The sequence below is a fragment of the Pleurodeles waltl genome, chromosome 3_1 (genome assembly GCF_031143425.1).
Source record: "Pleurodeles waltl isolate 20211129_DDA chromosome 3_1, aPleWal1.hap1.20221129, whole genome shotgun sequence".
Lineage (NCBI taxonomy): Eukaryota > Metazoa > Chordata > Amphibia > Caudata > Salamandridae > Pleurodeles > Pleurodeles waltl.
Window position 1 is genome coordinate 1,334,550,127 of NC_090440.1, and position 24,124 is coordinate 1,334,574,250.

The 24,124-nt window shown below is 44.9% G+C and overlaps 1 protein-coding gene across 2 annotated transcripts in view; it reads left to right on the top strand.

Annotated features, from left to right (window-relative positions):
* Window positions 1–24,124, top strand: part of SIDT2 (SID1 transmembrane family member 2) — a 278,793-nt gene that overhangs the window by 56,348 nt on the left and 198,321 nt on the right. For both annotated transcript variants that reach the window (XM_069224701.1, XM_069224702.1), the window contains exons 2-8: window positions 5,102–5,223; window positions 5,464–5,628; window positions 9,623–9,668; window positions 11,165–11,266; window positions 11,985–12,068; window positions 12,637–12,736; window positions 13,640–13,705. In XM_069224701.1, coding sequence (XP_069080802.1) covers window positions 5,102–5,223; window positions 5,464–5,628; window positions 9,623–9,668; window positions 11,165–11,266; window positions 11,985–12,068; window positions 12,637–12,736; window positions 13,640–13,705 — 685 coding nt within the window. The remainder of the gene's footprint in view (window positions 1–5,101; window positions 5,224–5,463; window positions 5,629–9,622; window positions 9,669–11,164; window positions 11,267–11,984; window positions 12,069–12,636; window positions 12,737–13,639; window positions 13,706–24,124) is intronic.

Here is a 24,124-nt window from a genome sequence, read left to right on the forward strand (position 1 = left end):
TTCTTGGGCTCCTGCCCACTCTCAACACTGTTGCGACTCTTGGACTTGGTCCCCTTGTCTTACAGGTACTCAGGTCCGGAAATCCACTGTTGTTGCATTGCTGGTGTTTGTTCTCCTTGCAGAATCCCCCTATCACGACTTCTGTGCTCTCTGGGGTTAGTAGTTGCACTTTACACCTACCTTTCAGGGTCTTGGGTTGGGCTATTTTTCTAACCCTCACTGTTTTCTTACAGTCCCAGCGACCCTCTACAAGCTCACATAAGTTTGGGGTCCATTCGTGGTTTGCATTCCACTTTTGGAGTATATGGTTTGTGTTGCCCCTATACCTATGTGCTCCTATTGCAATCTACTGTACATTACATTTCTTGCATTACTTCCTTTTGCTATTATGTGCTTAATTTTGGTTTGTGTACATATATCCTGTGTATATAACGTATCCTCATACTGAGGGTACTCACTGAGATACTTTTGGCATATTGTCATAAAAATAAAGTACATTTATTTTTAGTATATCTGTGTATTGTGTTTTCTTATGATATTGTGCATATGTCACAAGTGGTATAGTAGGAGCTTTACATGTCTCCTAGTTCAGCCTAAGCTGCTTTGCCATAGCGTCCTTCTATCAGCCTAAGCTGCTAGAAACACCTCTTCTACACTAATAAGGGATAACTGGACCTGGCACAAGGTGTAAGTACCTCTGGTACCCACTACAAGCCAGGCCAGCCTCCTACACTTTTGTAATTCATTTCCTTGTTTGAGACGGTCGTCCCTGGGCCCACTGACGGGTACTCGACACTCCAATACACCGACACACTGCACGCGTGGCCCTCACTGATGCAGGTCCTTTCATGGAATGTGAATGGCCTTCTAGATAAGATCAAGAGGTCCACAGTATTCAGCACCCTTCGCAGATACGCCCCCTCAGTGGTCTTGCTACAGGAGACCCACCTGCTTGGCACTAAATGCCCTATGGTGGTGTGAGGAGGATATGACCAGGTTTACCACCCAGGATTCTCAAGGGGCTCCCGGGGGGGGGGGGGCTATTCTACTCAACCGCTCGCTACCCATGGTGGTTACCGCCGTGCGGTCCAACCCGCAAGGAAGCTTTGTAGTGGTGGTCGGGTCACTCCACGGGTTACCGTTTAACCTTGTGTGAGCCTATGACCCCCCCCCCTACCGGGTTTGACAACTTCTTACTTTCACTCCGCCAGGTGCTGGCGATCCTTCTCCAGGGAACTATACTAATAGGAGGAGATTTTAACTCCGTCCTGGATCCCAGGCTGGATGTTTCAGGGAGTAAATCCACCAGCCGGCCTGGTCGGGTGTCGAGCTTGAGTAGCTGGGCTGAGAGCCTTGGCCTATGCGAGGTTTGGAGAACCTGCACCCCAGGATGCAACAATATACACACACATCAGCAGCCCACCAGATGCATGCTAGAATTGACCTCGTGTTTATGTCTGCGCTAGATACCACTAATGTCACTGGGGTGGAGATACTACCCCGTGGGGGTTTCAGACTACTCACCATTACAGGTCAGTCTTGGTGGTGCGGACCCTGCCCGGCGTCCGATGTGGCGCCTGAACGCATGGTACCTCCAGGATGGCGAATACACCCTTGAGGTCAGAGACCATCCCACCCAGTACTTTGAACAAAACCTAGGATCGGTGCGGTCTCCGGGCATAGTCTGGGCTGTATGCAAGGCTACTCTCAGGGGACACCCCAAACCTCTCATTTGCATACGGGAACGTGCTCGCAACTCACGAGTGTCAGAGCTGGAGGCCAGAGCATTGCGGCTTGAGTGCCGAAACGCGGTCTCCGCATCAGCCTCCAGTTTGAGGCAACTCACCATGGTAAGAGAGGAGATTAGACAGTTAGTGCTGGTATCCGCGAAGCATCCTTGGAGAGCATCGGCAGCCCGAGTGTACGGCTGGGGAGATAAGAACGGAAAACTCCTACATTGGCTGGCTACTCGACCACTAGCTGACAGGGTTATCTCCGAGATCACTGTCGAGTCAGGAACACTTGCTAGGACACCCAGCGATATCGCACAGAGCTTTGCCTCCTATTATGCACGGTTATATGCGGAGCATCCCCGACCACCGGCAGAAAGGGAGTCCCCTCTCCTAAATGATATTGTCCTTCCCAAGGTCTCGCAGGCGACCAGAGAAGGCCGGGACGAGGCAGAGATCACGGAGGCGATAGCCACATTGTCAGCGGGTAAGATGCCCGGCCCAGACAGCTTCCCAGGTGAGCTCTATGGTAGCTATGGCGATTATCCTGGGCCCCCACCTGCTCAATTTGTATGAAGAAGCAGAGGGAAAAGGCTGTTTCCCTTCTGGGATCGACCAAGCCACAATCGTGGTGATCCTCAAGATCCAACCTCCGTCGCGAAACTGCTCGGCGTATCGACCCATCTCTCTCTTAAGCACAGAGATTAAGGTGCTATTGACTATTCTTACCTCTAGGCTAAAGGAGGCACTCCCCTCGTTGGTACACACTGACCAATGCAGATTTATGCCCTCACGAAGCACCAGACACTGCATTAGGCGACTGCACGTAGCCCTGGCACACTGCGGGGCTCTGACCCGGTCACCTTTGGCTCTTCTCTTGCTTGACTTCGAGAAAGCCTTCATTACCGTGGACTGGTCCTACCTGGTTCATGTCCTGCTAAGCAATGGACTCTGGCCCAAATTCCGTGGTCTCGTGAGGCTACTCTACTCCAATCCGACCGCTCGAGTCCAAGTGAACGGAGTGATCTCTGACCTGTTCCCTATCCGTCGGGGCACTTGTCAGGGATGCCCACTGTCCCCGTTGCTCTTCGCACTCGCGATAGAACCCTTGGCAAAATTATTGCGAGAGGACCCCCTGATTGAGAGTTGGTCATGGCCGGCGGGACCAGAGGATCGTGTGGCACTATACACGGACGACGTCCTTATATACTTCTCTAACCCGTTCATAAGTGGTCCTCGAATTCTGCAAATCCTAGATCTTTTCTCACAGGCCTCGGACCTGACCCTGAACCCCGGCAAATCTTTATTGGTTCCCCTGCATCCCTCCAGAGAATGTGTTGAATGGCAACAAAACATCCCAATTCGACATAATAGCTTTAAGTACCTAGGTGTACACATAGCCCTGCTACTAGAACTAGCAAGGGAACTAAATGTTGCTCCACTTACTAGGAAAAACAAAGATGACCTCCAGCGTTGGCGGAACCTACCCCTCAATCTCCTTGGTAGAATAGCGCTTTACAAAATGATGGTTCTCCCCAGGCTCCTCTACCTACTGCAGAACTTCCCACACCCAGTTCCTTGGAAATGGTTCAGGGAGATGGACACGGTGGCGCGTCAGTTTTTATGGCATGGCACCCGTCCCAGACTGGCCCTTATTACTTGCCAAAGAGATGTTTACGACAGAGTGTTGGGAATGTCCAATATCTACTACTATCACCTTCCAATGCACCTGCTCATGATTAATGACTGGCTGGGAGGAGGCTGGACAGACCCTGCATACAGACTGGAGCTCCATACAATGGGCTACCCCGGGGTCTTCAACGCACTGTATGGTTGTCCGGTTCCCCGGGACGCCCCGGATGTGACTAAGGTGGTCTTGGTAGGTTGGCGTACTGCCCAGAGAGTGTTGGGTTGGTGGGGCCGCCTCACCCATCAGACCCCACTGTGGCAGAGGAGACAGCTGGCAGAGGTCTCAAACTTGAGGGATTCCAGAGATGGGATAGCATTGGGATCTCCACACTCGGTGATGTTGAGGGGGGGTCACACATGCGATCCTTTGAAGAGCTCCAGGAGCTAAATAGGACCCGTTTCACAAGTACCTACAGCTTCGTCACGCCCTGCTAGTACATATCCGAACAGGAGAAAATATACCAGAATACAGTCCCATGGAGGTGAAGGTACTGATGGGGAACCTGGGCAAGGGTGGAGTCTCTCAAATCTATAGATCTCTGATCGCTAATACTACCCGCCCACTTGAGGGGCTTCGCCGGAAGTGGGAAGGTCCTATGGAAGAGGAGGACTGGAGGGAGGCGTTAATGGCCCCCCCCGGACCCTAACCATGGCATCCCGATTCGGACTGCTACAGACCCTTTACTTGCATGCAGCATACCTCACACCCATAAGGCTCTTTAGGGCGGGCCTCCGGCCCACGGCTGACTGTCCCCGATGTTCGTGCCTGGACGCTGATTTTTTTTCCACATGTTTTGGACTTGCCCAGACATAATGACTTACTGGAGGGCGGTCATGTGGGAGGTCTCGGAGGTCCTGCATACTGAGGTGGAAGAAGCTCCTTTGCCACTCTTGCTGGGGGCCATGGGGGAAGTGGGGCTCGGAAGAGCGAATCGAGTCTTCCTGGGAGTGGCCTGCCTGGTGGCCAAGATATTATGGTGGATTGGAAGGCCGTTGCGGCATCGGCACTGGCCAAGTGGAGACATGGTGTAGACTGGTGTGCACAGCGCGAAAAACTTGTATATAAAGCCAGGGGGTGCCCGCATAAATACAATAAAGTGTGGGGGAAATGGGAGGCTACGTGGTGCACTTAGCATGTCTGGAACGACCCGGTTCGGTAGGTGATGTCACCTCCAGTTACGAGCCGCAAGAGGGTTCTCTCTTCCACTCCTTACCTCCTTCTTCCTCTTTTACTGAGTTGAGTTTACGCTGCATACTATTAATTTTATGTATCCTGTCTATGGAGCCCATCGGGGCCAATGTTGTGACTGTCTCAAGGTACCAGTTGGTGCCATGTTATCTGTATTTTCATTTTATTGTAATTCGTAAAACCAATAAAAGCTCTTTATCAAAAACATCTGGCCCTTTATTTCATCTAATGGCTCAAGTGGCCACCCCATGACTCCTGTCCTCATAGTTGGTGTTGGTGCCCTTTCTAGCTTCACCACTCTTGCTTTGCTCCCTCTCTTTTTGTTACCTTCTGCTCTCTCCTGACATGAATTTGTGCTTTGCCTAATGAATGCGACTCCTTAATTCAGAGTATGCTCCATAACTTGCACATTTATTCAGACTGACACCCATAACTGTGACACTTTAATTCCTGTTGGTGCCTAATGTCACCTATGTGATTGTGTTCTGTGCAGACTGAGGGTGTTCGGGTTTCAGTAAACGTGTCCTTGGAGCAGAAGGAGAGCCCAGTGCTGTTTGTGGTGCGGCAAAAGGAGGCTGTTGTGTCCTTTCAAGTGCCTCTCATCCTCAGAGGCTTGTAAGTATGGCTGCTCATCCTAGACTGTTTCTGCTTACCCTTTCTGTCCCCCATTCTCATCACTTGTCAAGAACTGTATTGAGTACAGTAAGTGACTGCAGTGAGGGTTGCTGAGGGGAATGTGTAAATGCTAATTGTGCCATATGAGTTGTGGATTGATTTAAGAGACTGAAATAATGAGGTCGTAGGCCAGTGGTGCTTTCCTTCTAAGCCTGCATCAAGCCTCTTTTGTCGCCCTAGGTATCAGAGGAAATACATGTACCAGGATGTTGGCCGCACCCTGTGCCAACCACAGACCAAGAACATGTCAGAGCTGCAAGTCTTCTATGTGGATGTGTCAACCTTGTCGATGAAGAACACCTCGTACAAGCTCAGTGTCTCTCGGGTGGATAACTTTGTGTTGAGGTGAGCAGACCAATGATTTATAGTCAGTGTAGGAAATTACCCTCTTTTGGCATGGTTTCCCCCACCTTTTGCCTGCTGTCAGTGTATTTATGACTGTGTTCACTGGGATCCTGCTAACCAGGACCCCAGGGACTGTGCACTCTCCCTCAAAATGTGGTTGTTCCTGACTTTTGGCACCCCGCAATTGGCATACTGATGCCCCATGTAAGTCCCTAGTATATGGTACTTAGGTACCCAGGGCATTAGGGCACCAGGGGTTCCCCATGGGCAGCAGCATGTATTATGCCACCCATGGGAGCCCATGCAAAATGTGTCTGCAGGCCTGCCATTGCAGCCTGTGTGAAAAGGTGCAGAACCCTTTCACTACAGGTCACTGCAGCCGGTCACTACAAGTCACCCCTATGGCAGGCCCTCCTAGCCCAGAGAGCAGGGTGCAAGCGCCTGTGTGTGAGGGCACACCTGCATGAGCAGAGGTGCCACCACAAACTCCAGCTCCATTTTCCTGGACTTCATGAGTGCGGGGAAGCCATTTTACCTGTGTACTGGGAATAGGTCACTACCTATGTCCAGCTACATAATGGTAACTCCTAGCCTAGGCATGTTTGGTATCAAAAATGTCGGAATCATACCCCAATACTGTTGCTAGTATTGGTTGTATGATTCCATGCACTATGGGGACTCCTTAGAGGACCCCCCAGCTTTTCTCCTACCAGTTTGCAGGGTTTTCACAGACAGCCTGCGCTGCTGCCATCCTACAGACAGGTTTCTGCCCTCTTACTGCTTGAACATCTCGAGCCCAGGAAGGCAGAACAAAGGATTTCCTTTGAGAGTGGCAGGCAACACACTCTTCCTTTGGAAGAGGTGTTACATGACTTGGGAGGGGTAGCCTCCCCCAAGCCACTCGTATGCTTTGAAGGGCACATTTGGAGCCCTCCTTGCATAAACCTGTTTGCTCCAGTCCAGGGATCCCCGCTCCCTACTCTGCCATGAAACTGCACAATGGAAAGGGGATTAACTACTCCCCTGTCCATCACCACCCCAGGGAGGTGCCCAGAGCTCCTCCAGCTGGCCACTTGCTTCTGCCATTTTGAATCCAAGGTGAGCTATGCCTCTGGGAGCATCTGAGTGGCCCGGTCAGGCAGGTGATGTCACAGTCCCCTCCTGATAGATGGTCACCCTGCTAGGTGACCAATTACCCTTTTAGGGCTATATAGGGTCTCCCTCTTGGGTGGGTCCTCAGATTCGATGTGCAAGATTCCAGCAGGACTCCTCTGCAACGTTTACTTAGACTTCTGGGCACTGGAACCACAACTGAACTTCACAGGAACCTACAATCTGCAGCTCCAGCAACAACATCGCTCTGCAACATTGTTTCTCCTGCTCCTTCCAGCAAATGCAACATTTCCCCGGCGTGCATCCTCTGAGGGAGGCAAGTCATCAGTCTGCATCAAGAAGCAAGAAGGAATCTCCCTTGGATTGAAGGAGTCGCTCCCCTGCATCTGCAGACACCAACTGCATTGCCGACCGGCTGCGTGGTTTCTCTCCTTCAACTCTGCGTGGATCCTGCAACACAGGTGGTGTTCTAGAGTGGTCCACTCTACTGTCTTTCCGACTTGGGAGGTGGTGAATTATTGCGTCTCCTTTCAGGACCGTACCCCTGTGAACAGCGACTCTTGTGCAGCTACCAAGGTTTGTTGGGTCTTCTTCCAAAGGATCTACCGGGTCCATGTAGCCCCTGCCTCCAGCACTCTTCTCCGCAACACATAGTCTCCTGCCTGCTGCTCCAGCAACATGGGATTCATTTCCAGGTGTGCTGAGTGGGCCTCACTGCGACTCCTGTGCCTGCTACCTGTAATTATTCTGTGGGGGTTGCATCCTCGACTTCTGGCTCTCTTCACTGCCTAGAGTCGCCTGAGACTCCCCTCCTTGGGTTGAGTCCCCTCGGACCTTCCTGGTATTCTTCTTCTGCAACTTTTGCCTTTTTCAAGGCTTGTTGGTGGTTTTTCCACACCGCTGGCGGGCTGCAAGTCTTCTTCGAACGTGGGACATCGACTGCATCACTTCTGGGACTCTTCTTCTGCTCCAGTGCTGCATAGCTGACTCCTGGTCTTCATCGTTGACCTGGTCCTTCACCTCCAGAAGGGTGGGTAGTGGCTCCTGCCCCAACCGAACACTCCAACTGGAACTGGACTTGGTCCCCTTCATTTGCAGGTACTCTTCTGTCCGGCTCCATCTTCTGTTTCCTCCAGTCTTGCTTGGGTCTTGCACAGTCCTTTTGCACAGTTTATCTGTGGGTTTGGGAAAAACCAGGTACTTACCTCTGCTCTCCTGGCTGCTGGGGGCACTCCGGTACTTACCCTTTGGGGTTACTAGTTCCTCCAGCTCCCCTCTAAAGATTCTACTTACCTGGTTGGAGGTCTGCCTTTTTCATTCCACTTTTTTAGTATATGGTCTGGTCTCTGTTGTTTACTGTTATTTCACTGTTTTCTATTGCCTTCTAAGCCCATTCCTGATTACTAAGTTGTATGTAATAGTGTGTTTACTCACCTGCTAGTACAGTATTTCCTAGAATGTATTTTTGTGTTTGTGTTACTATAATAAAGCACCTTTTATTTTTGTAAACTGTGTGGTTCTTTCATCTGTGTAAGTGCTGTGTGACTTTGTGGTACTGCATAAGCTGTACATGTGTCCTAGTTACGTTTTTGGCTGCTCATCCACACCTACCTCTAGAGAGCCCTGGCTTCCTAGACACTGACTACACCTCACTTATAGGGGAAACCCGGACCTGGTATAAGGTGTAACACCTGAGGTGCTCACCACACACCAGGCCAGCTTCCTAAAGTCAGTCCATTGGTTTTATAACTGATCATTTTAGTGTATTTGAGCCTGCCATTGTAAGGCATATCCGATATTCCTTTGCACTACAATGTTGTGAACTTGTTTTTTCTATTATGTTATTCCTTTTTATTGCATCAGTTGGAAACGGAATACATAATATTATATTATATTAAATAATTTGCTACTTGACAGGCATTGAATTTTTCCATCATTACCAATGTGCCTAAATTGTATAATGGCAAATATTTTACATTTTTACACTTAAGGCATACTGGTTAAGAATGTATTTTGCAGTTAAAATAATAATATAATAATGGACATATATATAGTGCAACGTTCACCTCACAGGTATCCAGGCGCTATGTCAGTCTTGCTGGATCAGTAGCAAATCAAACCTACCCTTCCTTGCTAGGAAACCATCTTTCCTGACCAGTTCGAGCTATAAAATTAACTTCTTTTTAGAGAACAACCAGGTTTTTAGACTTAAAAAAAAAAAAAAAAGTGAGGTTCCTGAAGTCTCTGAGAGGAGCTGGGAGCGCATTCCACAATTGAGCTGCCCTTGCCTCAAAGGTGCTGCCATCAGACCTTACTTTTCTGAATTTGGCAGAGGAGGACCATAAGCTCCTCTTTGGCCTGTAGGCCCTAAATTTTCTTTGTAGGAAAATGGGACAAGCAGGACTGCAGTAAGAAACAAAACATATAAATACCAGCACAAATTAAACTTGTGAAGTTGTTTGCAAATGTAAGGTTAACAACTGCACCAAAGTATCTACTTGCTGCAGGGCCACAGTTGGACTTTGCAGAACTCTGAACAGTCAGCTTTTTGAATGTCAAGTGAAGTCTTTCCTTTCTGAGTTCTACCATTATGCTATTCTTATATTAGGCAGTTCATAAGCCTGTCTGTTTTGTGCCTACTGTTTAGTGGGTTGTAGCGTGCTAGAAGTACCAACTGAATTGCTTGCATTGAGACACTGGGAGCGCACACTAAATTGAGAGCAGCATGGTTTGATTAGCACTTCATTTGTCAAACGGACGAAAACCTCTCAAAGCAGTGCTGAGGTGTACAGTACATGACTTGTTTGTCACTCCTATAATAATTTGCCTGGATCAGGACTTTGGTCATGATGGTTGACAGATGTGTTTGTTTTCCTTATAGGACGGGACAAGCAATCAGCTTCAATGCCACACCCTCCCAGCCCCAGGTCAGTAATATTGACAATGGAACCTTCTGTTGTTTTTGTATTTCTGTGCTATCTGTGTAGCACATTGCAGTGCTTTAAAGTGGCTGTAAGATATCATGTTAGTCATAAACTAAGAATCCTGCAATTTCACTGTTTCGCAAATATAATATATTTCTCTTACCTGCCTGGGTTGAAAGATATCCATTTTCCTTTAGTACCACATGGTAAACTACATGTTGACCAAGCTAATCTTTATAAAGGACTGGCCTCTCTTTATAGAGCTCAAAATCTTCTGGAGAACTCATTCTGTGCTACTGTGCGGGAAGAGCAAGCCTGGCACTGCCTACAGGCAGCAAGGCAGCATGTTAGTACTACATAAAATACCAAAAGAATTCTACCTACTGTAGGAACTCAATCATTTTTAGCCTTCACACCCTGAAAGAAAAAATTGAGGGCCAGATGGCGTATACCAGAGATTTTGCATGTTTTTTTGTATGTGTAGCTGTAAGAGCTTCTCTGCTACTGAATTAGTGTGTAATGGTAGTGGGGTTCTGTGCACTGCTGTTTCAACATATGCCAATCTAGTCTAGGAAACCTTGCTTGATTCATGTCTATGTAAATAATTATTTTTTGTATAGCGATAAATACAGGTGCTTTGGCTGTTTCTAAAAATGTGATATTTTCACAAATACAGGAAAGGGACAAAAAGGGAGAAATTGTGAAAACATAAACTGAGAGGGAAAGCTGTTATGTCTACAGATGGTCATAAAGATCTATGAAGAAATAAATCGATCAGTCAACTGTTGAACTCTACACCCTAATTCACAGTGTTCATGCGACCCTAGAACTAGAATGCTACCAGTGAGCAGATAGGAAAAGATTTGCCTGTAACCCCTAGGAGGTAACCGGAACATTCTCAATTGGTGGAAACTTATTCACACAAGATAGTGCCAGAAGATAAAATGAGGTGATGTAGGAGGGGCAACGCATATTGCACCAAATTTAAGCAAGAGTTTTGCCAACGAGTTAATGTGGAGAAACCATATGTTCAGTTGGGCCCACTGCATCTAATGAAGAATGCTAGACATTACTGAATAAAATGCTAAGTTACACATTTGATACATTTAATCCTTTATTATTTGCTTCCTCACAACATCACCTAAGGGTTATTGAAAGACAAACTTAACACACTGGTCACTTTTTGTTACTTTTCACTATGTTTCTTCTCCAAAATCACAATGTAATTTTTAGGAAGGTTAGTTAACAAGGTTCCTAAAAACCAGAGCCCCTTACAATAATATTTTTTTACCATAAGGCTAAACCGTGGTCTATGAATTTTACTTGTCAAGCTCCAAGGCATTTTACCTGTTTAAATACAAAATACATCTAAAATGAGCTTGTCCTGCATTAGTGTTACGTTTAAGGCTGTAATGTGTTATGGGTTGTTCTGTTGCTTAATTGCCTCTGTTGTACGTTTGATGATTGTGTGAGTGCCGACTGTGGTCTTTCTCTCATAGTATTTGCGGTACCAGTTTCCAGATGAAGTAGACTCTGTGATTGTGAAAGTAACATCTCCATCAGCCTTTCCCTGCTCTGTAATCTCCATCCAGGACATTCTGGTGAGTAAAGAAATATGATGGATGAGCGCATTCACAATTTCTTTTTAGTGTCTCTTTGTTAGATTTTCATTATCTGTTATACTTAAATTTATTAATCTATGGAACAGAGGACAGTGGACAAAACATGACATCACTGTTCATGCAGAATCTTGTATGAGAAGAGTGAATGCTTTCACTGAGGGGTCATTAAGCATGCCAAATGCTAAGTCATGGTACAGTCACATTAGTAAAAAAAAAAAAAAGGGTTTCTTTTTGCTTAACATATACTGTAAACGATTTGAGATTGGAAACCAGCGTAGCAGGTTTATGTGGGATTATCCCTAACAGATGTATTTGCCTTCACCCAGGAGCACATAGCTGGTGCTGCATCAGTCTAGCTTTATCTGCAATAACATTCGCCCACAACCCCCTCCATCCTTGTGGCATTTTACATATCTTGTACCCCACTCAAGCCTGACCACTGCCACCCCCTCATCTTGCTCTCACTCAATCTCAGATCTTCTGTCTGTCTGTATAACAACCACTTGAGCACGTTTACGTTGGTCACGGTCTGTGTGCAGCTGCCAGTATTGTTTAAATGCATGAACTTGGCATGTGGTTAAACTCGTAAAATATTTTTGTGTGCTGTTTTCACCAATAAATATGAGCTTCTGCAATGTGAATTTTTCCAAAATGTCGATCACAAATGCCTTAAACGTCTCCTATTACCCTCGTCTAGTGTCCAGTGTATGATTTGGATAACAACGTGGAGTTCATTGGCATGTACCAGACGATGACCAAGAAAGCAGCCATTACTGTGCAGGTACTGGCCATGCTCATCTGAGTTCTGGAATCTCTCCTGCTGTTCTTGGGCAAGAGATAGTGTCTGTTCTACCATGCTAGTTTGTCCCATGCAATTTTGCTCTTTCATGCCACAGGTTTTGACCACTTGTGATTGTCAGTATCGTGCTGTATGTCTTTCTGTGCCTCTCCATCTCATGTGAACTGTTTTGCTGTGCTTGTCCCTGTAGTGTTCTTTTTTTTTTTATTTATTTTTTCCCTTTTCTCTCCCCCCCCTCCCCCCCGAGCTGATCCATGTTATGGGGATGTGTCCTCTAGTGCTCTTCATTTTCATGGGATCTATTCTGCTGTTCTCAGCCGTGTTGTGTGGAATGACTTGCCATGCTTGTCCATGCCATTATATCTGTCCTACAATGCTTGACCCTTCTTTCTTAGCCTGTGTTGTGGACTCTGTCGTACCATGTGCACATCCTAGATGTGCCATACACAGGTACAAGACTCTGATATTGTTGCTGACGTTAATTTCTCTTTCACATTCTTTCTCTTTTTTTTTTTCTTTCTCTCCCTCTTTCTCTCTCATGCCCTGGCAGAAAAAGGATTTCCCGAGCAGCAGTTTTTATGTGGTGGTGGTGGTGAAGACCGAAGATGAAGCATGTGGGGGAGCTCTCCCTTATTACCCCTTTTCTCAAGGTATGCTGCTCTACACTTCATCATGTTTCCTTCCTCCTCTGTCACACTGGGCAGCACCACCTTTCTATGTCCTCTATAAGGTTTGTAACATTGCACCTTCTGCCTCTCTCTTTTGCATATATGGCACATTACACCCTCTGTTTCTGACTATACTTATGGTGCACGCTGTTCTGCACTCATTCAGTGCCCGTTCTTACAGTATATTGCTGCCCTTGGTCCAGGGTGTGTATCTTTAGAGGGTATGCTCCACAGAAACTTCTCTTTGTCCTTTTATTCTCATGGTTACAGGATTTCAAGGTCTGCAGCTTCCATTCCCACAGTGTCTACGTGGCAGTTTATGTCTACATCCTTCATGCTTTGCTTCCATTGCTGCTGTAGCTGCACTGCAGACTTCCCTAATGCCTCTTCTCTGCACTCCTGTCCCTACAGTTTTAAGCTGGACTTTGATCACTCTTGTTTCCCTGCTGCTGTCCCATTCCTTATGTCTTAGGACCATCCTCCTACCACTGCTGCTTCTAAAGGGTTCTTGTCTTTGTGATAGCGCTGCACCTTGGTGTAGGTGTTGACCCATGCAGCACAACATTACAGTTCATCAGAAAGAGCCGCAAGTTTCAAATCCATGTTTAAATCCATGTTTAAATGCATGGAACAAGCACAGTGATTAAGAAATAAAATGCTTACAAAAGGTCTTCCTTAGGCCCCAGGTCTTGTGACATTGCAAATGTGACACTGGGGATTTTTGGTAAGAGGGCTCTTAATTGAGTTACTTGGGACCCTTTCTGATTTCAGTTGAGCGGTTTTTTGGTGAGGGTGTTAGTAAGACAGCTTCGGGGGAGGGGAGGGATAGAAGGACAAGGGGTGTATGTAGCTGCGTACTTGTGCTAAATGTTGTTCTATCTTTAGGTCAACCCGTAGATCAGGGCAGTCGACAGAAGAGCTTGGATGTGGTTGTGACGCCAGCGCTCAGAAGTAAGTTTTTCACTAGACATTGTGGGGTGAGAAGGGTGAAGGCTCCTGGAGCTGATTGATGGCAGAGTTATCAGTGGTGCTAGAAAAAAATGCTTGTAGAATTCAAGTGGAACTTCTAGATTCACAGAACGTATACTTATCAGCATATTTCAGCATGCACACAAAAAGCAAATATATTTAAAATGATGGCGCTTTAAAATGGCGAATGTATTTTGCAGCACAACCCCAAGAACCTAAAATTGAAGTGTAGCTCCTATAACAGAGTAGCCAAATTTTGCACGATTCCTGACTTTGGTTTTCAGCACATTTCTCTCTCTCCTCCAAATTGGTTGTGACATGGCCTGGTCCCTTTAAGCACCATAACCAACTTATCTTTTCTTCAAACTCTTCTTTTAACTTAAGCACCTCCAGTACGAGTGGTTTTGTAGCAGGAAGCCTAAATCCAGTGCTTAATTTGTGCTTGTTGTTTCTGGTGCTGAGCACCGGCACTTGTTTTTGAGGGCTGGGGCTTATTCTTCGGCCTCAAGCATTTGCTGTGAGCAAAAGACACAAATGGGAAAGACCGATGAAGGGAAAAACGAAAAAGCGTCACAAAGGGAGAAAGTAGAAAGCTGCAAGAGTAAGCTGAAGGGGCAGGTAGTGGCTTCATATGGATGGAAGAGGCCTGAGATGGCTTCAGGATTACACCGCCTCAGTATTCCATATTCACACATTTAATTGCAGCAGTCGCATGTTTAAGAGGAGGGCTTTGGACACTGGTACTTTTTTATTTACAAATTAAGCACAGTCTATATCACTTTCCACTGTAGGTGGTGCCTATGTGCCTTCCGGACTGCATCTCTGTCTCCTGAGCTGCATCTGTACCTTCTCAGGCTTTGATTCTCTGACAGAATGAGATGAGGTGGGACTTGGCATCTCAGGGTAGGGTGTAATTGAAAATCCAGACATAGATCTGCCTATCAGCCAGTCCACAATGGGTTCAAGGAGGGTTGCATGGGGCATCCTAACAGACAAGAAGCACATTTGTGATTATTCATGTGCTATGAGGAGAGTGAGATATTTTAGACTGCTACATGTCCTCCCTTGCCTGAATGAGCACACGTTAAGAGCAGTGACCAGGGTAGCCTTAAACCGGTTTTTTGATTGGACACCTTCAGTTCACCTCCCTACCACACACAGTTTCTGACCTTGCCTCACCCCTCCCTTTTCTTGATATCTTGACAGCTGCTGCGGACTGACTTTTCTGTGCCTAGACATTTACTGACAAAATCAAAGGTTAAAGTGATGTTATATTTAAGTGTTGAAATAAGATTAAAACTAAAATTTTAAAACAAAAAAAACTCTAAAATTCACTTGTTGTGGTTTACTGACCTAACTATAACTTGCACCCCTGCTATGCACTGCTTATGACCTCATATATTACATCATTCATAACAGACAACACTGTGCATGGTGGGCCATGAGTTATAGTTACCTCAGTTAACTATAACTGGTAAATTACAGTGATTTGTTTTTGTACAAAGCTATAACCTTTTTTGCAACCTTGTGCAGCTTAGGGTTGGCTGCAAAGCCTGGTCTGTGGCCAGGCCCTGCACACAACACCCCTATGGGGGGTGAGCACCTTGTTGCTCGCCAGCCCCCACAGTCAGCAACACCCCCCTCCTTTTTTTTTTTTTTTCTTTTTTTTTAAAATGTTTTTCCTTTTTTTTTTAGGAGCTCAGCAGTATGGCCATGAGCTTACTTGGGGACTGCACCGAGCCTCACATTAGTACCTCAGTACTGTGCTGCCACACACAAAGAAAAAATATTTTGATTTGACCTCCGAGGATGTCCTTCTGGGACCTAATATATGGGCCAGGGTGTCAGAACACCCACCTACCCTAACCTCATTTATCCTTTTTTTTCCCCCCTACAAAATGGGGACCAAGTCATAAAATGGCAACCTCGTCTTTCTCTTTATGTTGCAGCTGGCAACTGAGAGATCATGTGTTTTCAGCTTGTGGTACCATGATACTCCATGAAAACTATTGCAAAGGTACTGCAGCATGAGATAGCTTTAACTACTGAACCTTAAGTTCTAAAAAAATATAGAACGGATTTAGCCTAAATAAAAAAAGCATGTTTTTTGAGTAAAGACCTATCTATCTGTCATATGTGGTGTAATTCCATTCAGCTGTCTGTTGGCATATATAGTTGTACTGCCACTTTCTTTTGCCCTCAATTGTATATTATGTACTGCCATTGCCTCTCTTGCCTGTCCTCCATGATTGGTTTGTAGTCCATGCCCCCTTTCCCCCTGCCCTCTATGGTCCGCTGTGCTGCCACTGCCCCTCTCACCTGCCCAGCGTTGTCACCTTGTTGCCTCTGCACACTTCTTCCTGCCCTCAATTATTCGAGCCCGTGCCTCTTCCCTCTGTCTCCCCACAGTATTCTAATGAACGACTCGATTGCTAACATTCTATATTTATTACAAAAATGTGGCACACGTGATGTCATTGTTGATGTAATCAAAATTGTGATACCTAAAGCATTTTATTTAGAAATGAGAGGGTCCTATTCCCATAGAAATTACAGTTAGTGCTCTAAAAAAGAAAATGAGGACATATTTTTTTGTGTATTTTTTTTTTTTTTTAAATCCAGTTGATCACTTAATTATTTGCTACATTTAAGGGAGGAGTTGGTGTTAGAGCCAGAGCTGCAGACTTTCCAACTGGAGAACCAGGTGCAAGTTTAGGTGTCAGCTCAACATCCTGTGATTCTGGGCAAATCATTTAATCTCCCCATGCCTAAAACCAAAATGAATGTGTCCTTGTGTAATGTTACTGATGCTCATGTAAAGCACTCGAATACCTTTGGGTCAAGTCTGCGCTATGTAAAACTGTAAAAGAACCAAAAAATTAAGGGGGTTATTCTAACTTTGGAGGAGTGTTAATCCGTCCCAAAAGTGACGGTAAAGTGACGGATATACCACCAGCCGTATTACGAGTTCCATAGGATATAAAGGACTCGTAATACGGCTGGTGGTAAATCCGTCACTTTTCCGTCACTTTTGGGACGGATTAACACCTCCTCCAAAGTTAGAATAACCCCCTAAGTGTTTTGCACACTTTTTATTGAACTATACTTGGACTACATTTGGGTGATATTTGGGCTCTTTGTTTCTCTGGTGGCCATATTGAGAGACTTATTCATTATGAAGCTCCCTATTTTCCTCCTTTACTGCAGTATCCTCAGTAGAAAATGCATTCAGGTTTCTTCTTACATTCCATCAAGATGGCGTTGAGATGAGCCACACTTTTGGCATAAATTCCTAATGTTATCACTCTAATTGCTCATTAGAAGACTGTAGCAAAAGTTGCTGATCACCAGGAAGTTAACTGGCAGTCTGAAGCTGGTGTTGAAAATGCATGTTTCAATCTGCATGTCAGAATGTTTTCATGAAATAGAAGAGGAAGATGTTTGAAAACTCACTTTAACGTGTCCTAATGTTTCTTTCTTCAGCACTAACCATTATTTCTGTGACAAAATAAACCCACTCATTTTGTTCCTTTCTAAATTAAATGTTTAAGTTTTACCAGTTTGACTTAATCAAGATGACTTCAAGTGTGCGACACTTTCGTCTTAAGTAAGACTGTTGGTGCTCTAGTTATTGTTTAGAACACTTTGGGAGGCTACAGTGGAACACAGGGGAATCAACAGACAGGCTGCAGCTGTTGGAAGTACATTTACTGAGAATGTCAAACTTAATTCTCATATGGCTGCAAAAGATAGTGTGAATTTACAGAAAGTATGCTCATTTTTGCTTCTGGAGCACCTTCCATAACCTCTATGGGAAAATCATGAGACAACAGTTTTCTCTCAAACATGATTCGTGAAATCCCAGCAAAAGGCATCTTCACTGGGTAAAATCACTTTAGAACACACCAGAAATTAGTATGGTACCATCAGCAAATGATTTATATTGTAACTTAAATCTGTTATTACCCTTTATACGTTCTCCGTTTTGTGACCCTCAAAACCAGCCATTCATTACAGCGCATTTCAATGGGGTGCTATTGTGTATATTGGTCCCAAGATATCTGACAGCCCTTCCTGTTTGAAGTGCTGACAGCCAAACAGATCTCATCATGAGATCGTGTGCTTAGGCTTTGCCCAGTTATACATATTTCTTTTTCCATTAATATCTGAAAACTACTAAACGGATTTGCACCAAATCACAAAAACTGTGCTTTCTGGACAACAAGCTACCTTTCTGTCAAACTTGGTCTAATTCATTCCAGCAGTTCGGGTTGCAGCTGTCTCTAAAAATCCTTATGGACATTGCATGGGGAAAAAGTACTTTGGGCCCCCCCTTCTTCTTAGCCCCCACTTGACTAATCCCCCCCCAACCCCCAAAACATTCAACTAGTTTTGAAAGTTTCGTGAAGATTCGTCAAACGGTGTCAGAGTTAATGGCAAAACAAAACTCTTTTTGTTTGGAAACTAAGTCCTAATTATAATTGTCTACCTGAGACTGCCAGTAGGTTATGTGTGTGTGGGTATATATTTATGTGTTCAATGGCATGTGTAGCTGTAGATACACCTGCTGTGCACTGTTCCTGCCATCTAGTGTTGGGCTCGGAGTGTTACAAGTTTTTTTTCGTCGAAGAAGTCTTTTCTAGTCCCGTGACTCGAAAAGACTTCTTAGAAGAAAAACAACTTGTAACACTCTGAGCCCAACACTAGATGGCAGGAACAGTGCACAGCATGTGAATCTGCAGCGCAACATGCCACGAACAGATGTGCACTGGGTAAGTGACATTTTCCATATATATATATATATTTAAAACAAAGGATACCAGGATGTTATAGTTAGATTCAGATTTTACACACGCACACAAAACCATAGGAATTCAGCAGTTATAGTTCTACTTAACTCAAGAAACAATATTGAGTGCCCAAGGTAACTATAGCTTGCACCACTGCCATGCACAGCTTTCTCATCAAATTTTTTATTGGAAATGTTACAGCAATATCAGTGATGTCCTACAAGATGTGATGACTGATGCGAATATGTGGGGTAGTTACCAGTGCATGGCTATGGCAGGAGTTATAGTATTTTTTTTTGATAAGTATAACTATAACTATTGAATTTCTATGGTTTTGTATGTGTAAAATCTGAACCTAACTATAGCGTCCCTGTAACCTTTGTTTTTCTTTTCCAGTGAATTTCTAGGGTTTTGTACCTTAACGTAATATTTCATTACCATACGTTATTCTAACCGCCACCACGCACATCCTTCCCCCACCCCGCATGCGTTCAGCCCCACTGCGCACAGACAACCCCCATGCATGCAGCCAACCCCACACTGTGGGTCTGTGAGTGGGTTTGAGTGTCCGTATGGGTGTGTGACTCAGAGTGGTTGGATGTGTAACTATATGAATAGGTATATGAGTGCCTGTGTGACTGGCTCTGTGTGTCTGAGTGGGTGTGAGGTGGTTTAGTTGGTCTGTGAGTGTGAGTGGTTGTGTGGGTGTGAGTGGCTGTGTAGGTCTGTAAGTGGCTTTTTTTAAATGGGCCCTGGATCCGAAGATCCATTCTAGATTTACCTGGGGTTGTGCTGACCACCGCGTAGGATCTGCAGATCCTCGTGGGCCTCAAAAAGAAACTTTTTGGTCAATTTCTGCTCCATGAGGGGTCCCTCAGAGACCATTAGTCCCACGGGGTTCAGGGCACCTCTATCCTGACTCCTTATATCATATTTCATTTTTATTCAGATATGCATATTTATTTTATATAACTCCAAAACAGATTTACACCAAATTACAAAAAGCACACTTTCGGCCCAAGATACAGCTTTCTGCCAAATGTGGTGTAATTCCATTCAGCGCTCCGGTCTGTAGTTGTGTCTATAATCGCTGTGACAAATTGCATAGGGAAAATATGTTTTGGAAGCACCCTTTTTCTCTCCAATGAATCACTCCAAACTTTCCAGACAGCAGCCGCAGTGAGTGGCAAATAAGTTTTGAAAATTTTGTGAACATTCATCAGACAGCACCAAAGTTATTAGCCAAACAAAAAAACGCTTTTCCAATGGAAACCAGGTCATAACTAAAACTACCTACTGGCGACTGTCATCTGGTGGTGGGGGTAGGGGGTGTACACATTTCAGCCTTTGTCAGTGTTGCTGGCCTGCAAGACATCAAGTAACATAGAAAAAGGAACAAAAATACCATGGCTATGCAGTGGTAGACGAACGTGGCGGCCATATTGCAGTTCATCATAAACATATAATTCCTAAAATCAAATTTCAGTTCATGCAGTCACCGCAGTGTTAAGCAAATCACTGCAAATGCACAGTAGGTGAGAGAAACCCAATTTCCCTCCTCTACCCCCGACATTCAGTTACAACCCCAAGTTATAATTATTAATTCAAACATATCAGACAAAGTAGTATTTAACATCCCCAATGTCAATACATTACCAGTTGCTCATTCTATAGCTGTGCATTGCCTATTATGTAATAAAGTGGCAATGCCCGAGGGAGAAGCACTTAGTTGGCTTACAGCATCACATAATATTCAATAAATTAATCTCCAGTGATCACTGCACCATTATCAGTTACCACCACAACCCGTCCACCTACTAGCTTACTCCATATCATCCTGAATACGGAAAAGTTCCCCAATTGAGCCCTAAATGGGCAAATCCACCTGCTGCCACTCCCCATGGCAATTCCTCATGAGCACGGAAAAAGAGCTGTGTGCAGAAAAATACAGGACAATTTTCTTGTTGTCTTTCAGCTAGACTGAATTCATCTAGTATATCCACTTCGTGATGAAACGCCCTGTCTACCCTTCCGTATCACTCATCTGAGGGCCAAAAAGAGGGGTGGGGAAAGACATTACATGGGAAACACCCACTCAAAACTTGTAGGTGAGAAAACTCTTGAGTGGCTAATATCATACAACAGTGGTTCCCAACCTGTGGTCCGAGGACCCCTGGGGGTCCGCAAAGCCTCCTTAGGGGGTCCGCGACTGCTTCGAAAATTAAATCACCTTAACAGATTAGGTCCCCAGCTTTAAGTAATGACTCAGTAAGGGGGTCCCCAGAATCTAATAATGATTCAGTGGGGGTCCCCAGGTTCCAGTAATGATAAAGTGGGGGTCCACAGAAGTCAAAAGGTTGGGAACCACTGTCATACAACATATAACATACACGCACATCTCCTGACCCCACCTCTCCCTGGGGGAGAGAAGAAAGGAAACAAAATACCCATAAAGAGGAAGGAAAAAGCAAATGGGAGAGGATGAAAAACTAAGAATCTCAGACCTAGCTTGATTGGAGAAGTATTTTACAAGAATAAATCAGACAGTGTTACAAAAAGTGTGAGACAACCACTGGTGAATCCTATCTCCTATCTAGGTAACTATAATCATCAGCCGCATACTTGGACCCAGATCTCCTCTTTGCAATTTAGTACTCCTGGTTTATTGGTCTGCAGGTCAATAATATATCTCAACTCTAGCTGTCGTAACTTTCAAAGTCTGCCCCCCCACCCCCCATCTCCGCCTTGAACTCCACCTCCGCCTGAACATTTTGTTGTGGCACCCTCTTAACGCTCTCACTTCCTAACTCCGCTGCCACTTTGGAGAGATTGGAGCAATGTATCACACATGCACAACTTACCAGTGGGAGACAGTTCGCACACCGAGGATCCTCCGACTCTGCGTCAATGGACGCTCAACCAACCAGCAGCTGACAGCTTTAAGTCTGCATCCACTGTGGTCCGCGTTGTAATGCGGTCCGTATTTCTTCTTGTCGCAATTGGTCGACAGGCCAAAAGTAATGACATTTCTCCACAGAGACACCAGAGCTGCCACTCCTCCAGGTGGCGTTGCCTCCGTCTATGAGAGTGGCACTCAAGTTAAATTCCTTTCAAGCAGCTCAAGGCAGGACCATATTAGACGGTCACTCCAGGACAAGATCAATCAGTACAAAAACATATTGCCACAACAAAAAGAACAGACTCTTTTCGGCACTCGGCCTTCATCAGTGTCACTGGTCTGCACGACGACATCAGACTTATAACCTCCCACCAAGGAGAAAGTAACATAGACAAAGAAACACAAATACCTCAACCATGCAGTGATAGACAAGTGTGGCGGCCATCATAAACATATAATCAAGCAAAGTGCAATTCCTGAAATGAAGTTTCAGTTTATGCAATCACTGCAGTGCTAAGCAAATTGATACAGTTACCTGGATAGGACACAGGATACACCAGTTGTTCTCTCATACTTGTGGTGACACTTTGCCTGATTTCTTCTTATTGAATACTTTTGTTCTCCAATCTAGCTAGGTCTGATAGTCTGAGTTCTCATCCTCTCCCATTTGCTTTTCCGTCCTCTTTATGGGTACTTTGTTTCCTCCCCAGGGAGATAGAGGTGTATGGATAGTTATATGTTGTATGATATTAGCTACTGATAAGTATTTTCTCAACTGCATATGAGTTTTGAGTGGGTTGTTCCCATGTAATGTCTTTCCCCACCCCTCTTTTTGGCCCTCAGATGAGTGATACGAAACAGTAGTCCGTTAAGGTGCTTCATCATGAGGCAGATGTATTAGGTGAATTCAGTCTACTTGAAAGTCAAGAGAGTTGTCCAGTATAATTCTGCACACAGCTCTTGTTCCTCTATTGTGCTGAATTGCTGGGGGGAGTGGGAGCGGGATTGATTTGCCCCTTCAGGGCTCAATTGGGGAACTTTCACCTATTAAGGATGATATGGAGGAAGCTATTTGCAGGTGGATGGGTTGTGGTGGCAATTTATAATGATGCAATGATCATTGGAGGTGAGTTTATTGAATATTATGATGCTGTAAGCCAACTAAGTGCTTCTCCCTTGGGCATTGTTGCTCTAAGTATCCGGGTATGCACAGCTATAGAATGCTCAACAGCTATAGTATTGACATTGGGGATGTTACATACAACACTTTGGCTGATATGTTTGAATTGATAATCCTAAACCGGGGGTGTGATTGAATGTCTGGGGGTAGGGGGTTGGGTTTCTATCACCTACTTTACATTTGCAGTGATTTGCTTAGCTCTCTAATGATTTCATGAATTGAAATTTGATTTTAGGAGTTGCACTTTGCTTGATTATATGTTTGTGATGAATTGCAATATGGCCCCCACATTTGTCTGCCCAACATAGTTGTGGTTTTTGTGTAATTTTTGCTATGTTACTTGCTCCTTGGTGGGAAGTTAGAAGTATGATGGTTTTGTGTGGACCAGCGACACTAATGAAGACTGAGTGCTGAAATGCGTCTGTTCTTTTTGATTGATTGTGGCAATACATTTTTACACTGATTGATCTTCTCCTGGAGTGCCGGTGTATATTTGGTCCTTCCTTGGGCTGGTTGATTCATATTTAACATGAATGCCACTCTCGTGGACGGAATCACCACTGGGTGGAGGAGCGGCAGCTCTGGTGGTTCTCTGGAGACATTTTTATTTATATATATATATTTTTTTTTTAATGGTATTCTCACAGTAAAGATTTGTAGAAAACAAAAACAGTGCATTGTAAAGGTACAACATGTAAAAAAAATGCATTGTAGCATACCACATGGTAATGATATGCATGGTAACGTGATATTCTATAATGGTGTAAAAGACTTTTTCACTGCAGCTTGTATTATCTCCAAGAATCAAAGCACTCACGACATTACCAGGTCAAATAGAAAACCCTGGTGCTCATATTATTCTAATGTAAAATGCCTATATCATGTACCCGGCTGTGTGCAGAAATTGCCATGTACTTGACGTCTTCTTATATTATCAGGTCTTAAAGATTTAAAAGAATTCCCTTGCTAGATAGCCATTCAGTATCTGACATGTTCTTTACTTTTCACGCTGCCCTCCACGTTGCTGCAGTGCATCTGGACTCCAGCTATTATGTGCCACGTGTCACACCCTTACAGCTCATGCAGACATGAAACAAAAATATACTTGAAAAGCTGTCTCCCAGACAGAACAGATTCCTTTATTTCTAAGGACAGCCATCGGTCTCTGCATTGTCTTCCACACCTGGATTCTCAGTGCACCTTACCACTTTCCTTTATCCCCAAAGATACTTTTGTAGGGAGAATGTAGTTTCCAAGCACATTACTGGTGTGCCTTTATGGCCACTGGTACTTTTTTGAGGGAAATGCTCTTTGCAGCTTACCAAATTCCATTATCAACACAGATGCCTATGCAAAGTAGGTGATCTTTCTGTGCCCCATACCTTTATCCTGATATATGCCTATGTACAGTGATTTTTTAAATTTGTTTTTGGCAACTTACTTTCTTCATCCCCACAGATGGCTGTGTAGGGTTTATGTTCTTACTGTGTATCTTCCTGTGTGTGCTTGTCCCCACAGATGCTTATTTCGGG